Raw genomic sequence first — 8,416 nt, 5'->3', positions numbered from 1 at the left:
GTCGTTCCCAGTCGGCTCCAACCACGCCGGTAGGAGAAAGAGCTGTAAGTAGAGGTTCGGTGTACTTTAGGTCAGAGAAGCGGGTCAGAGTCAGAAGCGAACATCGTCCCCTCCTTGTCCAGGCCTTCTGGCCGGACAAGTCGGTCAGAGTCGGAAGCGAGCGTCGTCCCCTCCTTGGCCAGGCCTTCTAGCCGGAGAAGTCGGTCGAAGTCGAAGGCCTTCCGGTCGGAGACTAGATCATTCTTTTGGCCTGTCGTTAGGTATTTGGGCTGGTCCCGGAGTTGTGCGTCGTCTGTAATGCCGACTGCTGGGCCAAGCTTTTGTAGGGAAGCGGGCTCATTAGGGACCCCGGGTTTATGAACCCGACAGATAGACTATAGAGGCTGTCCTCAAATCGAGAATGTCTATGGATCAAACCCAATCATCACAAAAACTTTTTAATCTTAATTATTTTTTTCAAACAAAGCATGGAGAGAAATATTTTGGAAGTGAAAAGTGTTAAATTCTATTCATGCTTCATTTGTAAACTTATTTTGTTAGATACATATATTGCACAATAATCATTCTATTCATGGTTTATTTGTAAACTTATTTTGTTAGATATGTATATTGCATAATAATCATATGTGTTATCATATTACTTTTTATTTTGTATCCCATCTGTCTGTAAGTTTTAAAAATAGTTGTGGGCTATGATGGCATTTTGCTAGCTTGTTAAGCCGTGGTGAGATCATAGCCTTTAGCTAATATGGGGGACATGTGGCCTCCGATTTCGCCCTTACCACGGGCCGTATCCAAGGTCAGGTCTGGATCAACCGTCCCAAGCCTAGTTAGTAGAAATTGGCCTGGCCTATGTTTCTTCTAATTATTCATTCTTAGGTATCATCATGCTGACTCTTGAAATAAATAAATCAGAGAAGTCACAAACTACAGGTGAGGTAAAGGCTCGCATTAGTCTATATCAGCAGCTGAGTTCAACCTGAATACAACCGTACATTGGACATCCTATTCCATATGACAACATTAACCGTCCCAGAAATTTGATTTCTAGCGACACTAAATAATGTCAGTTGTCCCGGAAAATTGATTTATAAGGGTGATCAACAACGTCAATCGCTCGTGGACATATTTCAAGGACAATAACTATGGTTACTGACATGAAATCTATTTCTAGGGGTTGTTGCATACCTGTCAAATTGTTCATTTAAGCGGGTTTTTCTTTTTATTTTCTTGCTAGAAAATAAGGAAATGAATAATCAAAATAAAAAGGGAAGAAGAGAGCTAACCGGCTAGGCCACTCCAGGGCCAATAGGCTGAGCAGCCCAGCCGGCCAGCTGCTTACCACTCGGTCCTTCCCGACTGAGTCGCAAGGAGTGATGGGCGGACGGTGGCGACGTTCAACGCTTGCCTGCCCAAGTTGGCATGTCCAGCCGAAGGACGTGATCCTCTACGGGAGGCCACGACGCTCCTCCACGCCTTCAAAGGGTGTGTCTTCTCTTCATGATCTCCTACCTGAAACATCAGTTCTTCCACCTTCTCCAATCCACTCGATTTCAGTGATTTGCTCCATTGAAGGCCCTGTGACTACGCACTTGAGGCCTGATCAGTCGATTTGTGAAGCTCGAGACGTTGTGGGCATACCTCCTGGCAGTAGTGTGCTAGTCACCTGCTTCTATTGTCGACTGTCACCTTGGGCGGTGGTTTGTCGCTGGGCGACATGTGGTGAATGGCTTTGCCATGGTCATTGCGATAGCATCGTGTGCAGTCTAGTGGTGGTGTGTGTTGTGTTGGTTCCTATTCGGCTGGTATTAAAGCCGGCTGATAAGCCAGCTGAAGCTGATTTGTTACGAGAGAAAAATACTGTAGATTCTAGCTGATAAGCCGGTTGATAACGTCAAACGAACAGGCCCAGGGTGGTTCCGTGGACGCCTCCCTCGGCTCCGACAGTGGGTGTAGTATCTCCGTCTACCACCGCCGTGCAGGCTCGGACGTGAATGGCGGAATTGGTTTTCTGGGACTTGTCCTGTCAGTGTTTTGGACCGACGAGCCCTCAACCAACTAGTGAAAGTGTACTACGTGCCCCTAATCCCAGATGGTGATGCAAAGAGACACAAGGTTTATACTGGTTTAGGCAATAGGTGCCCTACGTCTAGTCTGAGAGAGCGATCTTGTATTCCTTGCACCGAGGTGCTTGTAGTAGGGGGTTTACAAGCAAGGCGAGAAAGGGAGATAGTCCTAGGTCTCTGCGTGGAGCGGTGTGGGTTGCTTGAGATGTTGATCTCTTGCGGTGAGGAAGTGAATGTGCGTGTCCGTGTTCGTCTATCTCGTGGGTTCGTCTCCCTTCCTCCCTAGAAACGACCCTGATCACTCCCTTTTATAGTTGAAGGGGGGTCAAGGGTCATACACATGTTTGCTACATGGCGGTTCGTGAGCGGAGGCGATATGCCCAGCCCTATGGCTTGTTACTGTGGTGGCATGGTCGACGGAGCGGTCTTGTCCTTGATGCACTGGAGTGACGCGCCGGTCACACCTGATCCTTTGCGACGTGGGAGCTCCAGTGATAGCTTGACGCAGGGCATGGTGGACGACGTGCCGGTCGCTGTATGGCAACAGCGTAGAGAGCCGAGGCTCAGTCGGCGCAGAGGCCAAACCATTGTGGGGGGCTCAGTAGGCGCGAATCTCGAGGCTATCGATTCCCTGAAGCGGATTGTCAAGGCTTGAAGGGAGCAGTTGGTCTTGTACACTGATTCTAAGGCTCTAGGTACCCGGACTTGACTCCCCACGCCGCGCTGTCCTCAGAGCAGGGGTTAGGTAGCACAGTGCAGTATGGGCATCAGTCGTGGGCACAGTGCCGAGCACAGCGGCCGGTAACCCCTGCCCCATCCTGTCCCAGACGGCATGGTGTTGATGCGACTCCCATCTCGTTGGTCACTCCACTGTGTCGAGCCATCATCCGGCTGACATCGCGGGAGTGGTTGGTCGCATTAGTTGGACGTGATGTTCTGTCAGGGAAATCGGTCGAGGCGGAGGTGATAGGGTTGTCGCCGAGCCGGCCTCGAGCGAGGCAGAGAATCGGCACCTCATCCAAGGCTTTACATTTGGGGCCTCGAGCGAGACGAAGAATTGGTACCCCGTCCGAGGCCTTATGTGCGGGGCCTCAAGCGAGACAAAGAATCGGTTCCCCGTCCGAGGCCTTACGTGCGGGGCCTCAAGCGAGATGGAGAATCAGTACCCCGTCCGAGACCTTACGTGTGGGGCCTCAAGCGAGACAGAGAATTGGTACCCCGTCCGAGGCCTTTCGTGCGAGGCCTCGAGCGAGGCGGAGAATCGGTAGCCTCGGACAAGGTGGGAGTTAGCCAGTAATTGTCTCTTGGCTTTGATTTTTATAGGGTCTAAGTGATTTTTTTCGGTTTTTGCTTAGGGGGCCCCTTTTTATGGTACCCGACATTAGCCCCCGAGCCTTGGGGAGAGCGTGAGCACTCTTCCTGAGGTTTTGACGAGACTTGGCTCACGACAGCTCCTTGTGGGATGGTGTTTCATACTCGAGGCCTCGGTGGATGCATGCGAGTACACCCACCGGGTGTAGCCCCTGAGGCCCTAGACGAATGGGTTTATTCCTCTAGGGGCTTTTCACATGTTTGAGCGAGGGGTTTTATCGCATTTGCCGAGCCCATGAGTGCGAGTTTAGGTCGCTGGGTCTCGGTTTGGTTGTAGGAAGGGCCCCCGAGCCTCTACATGGAGCAAGAGGGCGATTAGGAGTTTCCCTATCTTTTTTGTGCGACCCTCACATATCCTTTTCATTCGGAAGGAGGGGTGGAGTATGCCAGTGTACCCTCGGTGGGCGCGAGCAGTGACACCTTCGGTGAGCTGTTATCAGGTAAGTCCGAGTGGAGGCCCATGCCCCATTCTATAGGGGTTGGCTGGTGGTCCAGAGACACACTCCAAAAGTACCAGAGGGCTTCTCTAGTGGGTCCTAGGGCCGTTCGATTGGCCCCGGGGGCTCGATGCCTCCATTTGGTGGGATCCCAATTAGAGACCTCCCTGCTGGTCTCGGACACGACTTAGGGCATCCCAAGCAATTGCTCACTCAGGCCTCAGCCATGTATGGGCTCACCCATAGTCATCCCTAACTCTGTTTGTCCTAGGGCAGCTGTCGAGACCCTTGGGGGCCTAGCCTTTGAACCCCTGGACCGTAATGGGCTCGGTGCCCTTTATCACGTTTTGTCGAGCCCCCGAGTGTGAGTTTGGGTTGCTGGGCCTCATCGTATATGCAGGGAGAGCCCCCGAGCCTCTACGTAGAGCAAGAGGGTGGTTAGGAGTTTCCCTGTCTTTTTTGTGCGACCCTCACGCATCCTTTTCGTTCAGAAGGAGGGGTTGTTTGCCGAGCCCTCGAGTGTGAGTTTGGATCACTGGGTCTTGGCTTGGTTGCAGGAAGAGCCCCTGAGCCTCTACACAGAGCGAGAGGGTGATCAGGAGTTTCCCTGTCTTTTTTGTGTGGCCCTCACGCATCCTTTTCGTTCGGAAGGAGGGGTGGAGTATGCCAGGCTACCCTCGGTGGGCGCGAGTAGTGACACCTCCGGTGAGCTGTTATCGGGTAAGTCCAAGTGAAGGCCCATGCCCCATTCAATAGGGGTTGGCAAGTGGTCCAGAGACGCACTCCAAAAGTACTAGAGGGCTTCTCTAGTGGGTCCTAGGGCCATTCGATTGGCCCCAGGGGCTCAGTGCCTCCCTATGGTGGGATCCCATTCATAGACCTCCCTGCTGGTCTTGGACATGACTTAGGGCATCCCGAGCGATCGCTTGCTCGAGCCTTGGCCATGTATAGGCTCGCCCATAGTCATCCCTAACTTTGTTGTCCTAGGGCAGCTGTCGAGACCCTCGGGGGCCCAGCCTTTGAACCCCTGGACCGTAACGGGCTCGGTGCCTAGTTCCTTCGTCTAAAAGGAATCAGGTGGGGGATATTCCCCTCCCATCGGCTCACAACGGCAGGTGCGCCTTTTGAGGCGGTTTCTCGGGGAGACGGAACAGTGCCTACCATTGCTATGGTCAGATGCGACGCGATGTCAGTGGATGAGATGTTACTGTGTGTGCGCGATTAATAAGGAAAAGGTGGGCACGTGGGCAGTTTAATCGGATCCAGATTAACTGCGCTAGATCTGAGGGAAACTTCCCTGGTTTCATTGCCCATCCATTTTGCCCCCTTCCTACATAAATATGTGATGAGCCTCACCCCTTTCCTCCTTACCTTGCCTGCATTCGCCTTTTCTGCCTTCGAGCCATTGCTAAGAGCAAAGAGCGCCAGGGAGAAGAAAGGAGAAGGGCGAGGAAGAGAGAGAGAGAGAGAGAGAGAGCGAGCCTTACCGCATAGCCGCATTCTACATCGCACCCATGGCCAGCGGTGCTGTTGTCCTCTAGGCAGATCCTTGGGCTCTGTCTGATGTGTCCGTGGAGACGCTGCAGTTGCTTGTCGACAACAGCCTCCTCTGCCCAGTTACCGACCCCAACAAACCGGAGTGGATCGCTCCGGGGGGTGAGCCGGAGCCGAGGCCATGCGATGGCTACGTCGTGAGCTTTGTAGCCTTCCACAAGCACGGTCTCGGCCTGTTGGTGGACCGGTTCATGCGGGCGCTCCTGCACTACTATGGCGTGGAGCTCCACAACTTCAACCCCAACTCCATCGCGCAGGTGGCCATCTTCGTCGCCGTCTACGAGGGGTACTTAGGCATTGCCCCCCACTAGGAGCTGTGGCTCCACCTCTTTTAGGCGGGGATTACCACCAAGCCAATGGGCATGATGGGCATGCGGAAGGCGATGAGGGCCGGCGGCTGCACTCTCCAAGTGCGCCAAGACCAGCAACCCCTCTACATCCTAGCCTAGCTCGCGTCGTCTAACCGTCGCTGGTACAACAGCTGGTTCTACCTCCGCAATTATGACGGTGGACTTCCCCCCTACACCGGGCAGGTCATGGAGAGCCAACCGGAGAAGTGGAGGTATGGCGTTCCGGTGGTTGATCAGCCCAAGCTACAGTCACTCCTAGAGGGGCTAGAGAGGCTGCGCAGCCATGGCCTTACAGCTGCTGTGGTCGTGGCGGCCTTCCACCGCTAGAGGGTGCTGCCGCTGATGGCTCGATGGCAGCGCCTGTTCGAGATGACATCGGATGAGCCGATCAATGGTGTCAGGATGTCTGCCGTCGCCCTCTTCGACGAGGAGATTCTATGTCGGGTGAGAGAGATGGTGGAGGGGTGGCTGAGGAGCAATGGTCTGACCCTATTCATGATGCGTCTGTCATGGGGGTACCTCTCTCTGGTAAGTCACACGCCGCTGTGGCCCCTGAGGCCTCCTTGCTCCTCGCATTTTCTTGTTCCCTTATTTGTGTCTGCCGTTCCTACAGGGGATGAGGGACGTGTGAGCCTCCCCGTCGCCCGTTCCCGAGGATGCAGAGCGGTGGGCGGTGAACCAGGTGCACGCCGATGTGCAAAAGAAGTGGAAGAACGCCGAGGAGGCAAAGCGCAAGAGGAAGAACCTTGAGCGCGAGGAGCTAGAGAAACGCCGCCAGCAGCAGAGGCAGGGTGGGGACCCCTAGACCATCTCCCTGACATCAGGGGGACGGTGCTCGGGGCGTCGGCGAGTGGCCTGGCATTCCTAGGAGGAGGAGGAGAGGATGCCTCGGGGCTGGCGATTGCCCACCCTGGGGCCGAGGCCAACGTGCCCGAGGCACGGGCGTTAGGGAAGCATGCCGTCAGCCCGGTAGGCTCGACGGCGGAGGTGGAGTAGGCGGCGGCAGGGGCGATGCAACCACCTCTGCAAAGGGTTGAGGGGGCGTTGGAGTCTGGCGAGGGCCGGCCAGCACCGGTGGACACGGAGGCCGTGCCTCTGCCGCTACCGCCACCGTTGCGAAGGATGAGGGATGCAGTGCAGAACCGGTTGTGTCCCCGCTCGAGGTAAGTGTCTTGTTAGTGGAGTTATAGCACCTCCCGCTCATCCCTCGGTAGTATGCTGACCTTGTGAATGCCTTGCCCTCAGTCGGAAGCGTTAGGCGGAAGTGCCTGCCCTAGCGCCACGTAAGGCGCTCAAGGTGAGCACCAGCTCCACCGCCCAATGGGTAATGGAGGCGCAAGCCACCATACAGCGTGGCGCAGCCTCGGCCAAGGCTGACCCAAAGGAGCCGAACACCCAAGGAGAGGCTACCAAGGCAGCCTCGCAGCGAGCGGGGGATGAGGCGCCTACATCCCTTGAGGTCGAGGCCCATGAGTCAGATGGGGCCGAGGCGCCCTCAGTCACTAAGGCCACTGAGGGTGAGGCTGAGGCCCCTAAGACCTCCGAGGCCGAGGCGACGGAGGCTGGGGCATCTAGGGCCACCAAGGCCAGGGTGGCGGAGGCCGAAGCCCCTGAGACCACCGAGGACGAGGCTGTCATGGGCGCGGTGGAGCCGATGGCCCAAGAAGCAGAAACGGAGGCAGGGCAAGCCTCGGTACCGCCCCTGGTCCAAGGCCCGCCGCCATCGTAGGGGAGCGCCCGAGAAGCAGAGGTTCATTCAATCTCCTCTAATGATACTTCCTGGGGGAGGGAGGTGGTAGATGCCAAGGCAGCCGGTACCATGGAGCAGCCAGCTCTGACCTCTGGTGAGGGAAGCTTGGCCCTCGTGCGGGTACAACCCGAGCCCCATGGGTGGGATCACCCGTGTGTCTTGTGGTGGAGCCAGGACGACCCTAAGGGGGAGCCTCTATTCGCCCTTAAGGACGCGGTCGAGCGGGGATGCTAGAGCTCTTTTGAGCATAACTGCCGTCTAGCGGAGCGGTCGCTGCGGATAGCACTATCCGTCGTGGCTGACGATCTGCTCGGCGTTGCCCAAGTACGTGCCTTCTTTTCTCGTGCGGTGTTGCCTTTTTCTCGAGTTTTCTCACAGTGTTTGACCCCTATTCTGCCTGTCTAGGAGCTCAAGGCTCGGTCCCTCAGGAAGTCATTGTTCCTCCGGTGGGAGAAGGATGTCTAGGACCAGCTTCGGCAGCAGAAGGACTTGCTTGCCAATGCCAACGAGCTTTTGTTGGCGCAGAGCGTAGAGGTGGAGGACCTCCGCCTTCGATGTGCTGATATGAAGGCCAAGGCGGCCATGGCTCGAGAGTAGGCCACCCCTTTGGCGGCGTGGATCAAGGAGCCAGAGGAGGAGCTGACCTAGGTGGCCGGTGAGCAGGACACCGTTAGGTCCCAAGTTGAAGAAGCGATGGCCTCTGCCAAGGCCATTGCTAGATAGCTGGGGCGGAGCAGGGCGCACACCTGCTGATAAAAGGCGCCCTAGTAGAGGCCCTCAAAGTGGTTGAGGCCTCCTAGGTCGAGGCCTTAGGCTAGAAGGAAAAGGCCAAGGCCTCTTGGGTCGAGGTCAAAAGCTGGAAAGAGAAAGCCGAGGGTGAGTCCCATC

At 55.8% G+C, this 8,416-nt stretch overlaps 1 protein-coding gene across 1 annotated transcript; it reads left to right on the top strand.

Annotated features, from left to right (window-relative positions):
* The first annotated feature begins 7,105 nt into the window (after nt 1–7,105).
* LOC136465375 (uncharacterized) lies at nt 7,106–7,993 on the top strand. Its single transcript, XM_066464129.1, has 2 exons — nt 7,106–7,471; nt 7,934–7,993. Exons 1-2 carry the CDS (start codon nt 7,106–7,108, stop codon nt 7,991–7,993), a joined length of 426 nt encoding a protein of 141 aa, XP_066320226.1.
* Nucleotides 7,994–8,416: the final 423 nt, after the last annotated feature.

The sequence above is a fragment of the Miscanthus floridulus genome, chromosome 7, assembly GCF_019320115.1.
Source record: "Miscanthus floridulus cultivar M001 chromosome 7, ASM1932011v1, whole genome shotgun sequence".
Taxonomy (NCBI): domain Eukaryota; kingdom Viridiplantae; phylum Streptophyta; class Magnoliopsida; order Poales; family Poaceae; genus Miscanthus; species Miscanthus floridulus.
The sequence above is the reverse complement of the archived record's forward strand: the minus strand, read 5'-3'. Positions and strand labels throughout refer to the sequence as shown.

What these genes read in the sequence shown, in the direction of transcription:
- LOC136465375 (XM_066464129.1), top strand. Translation starts at nt 7,106, where the DNA reads ATGGAGGCGCAAGCCACCATACAGCGTGGCGCAGCCTCGGCCAAGGCT. An exon ending in CGGAGGCAGGGCAAGCCTCG is followed by an intron (nt 7,472 to 7,933) that starts GTACCGCCCCTG and finishes CTGCCTGTCTAG; the next exon opens with GAGCTCAAGGCTCGGTCCCT.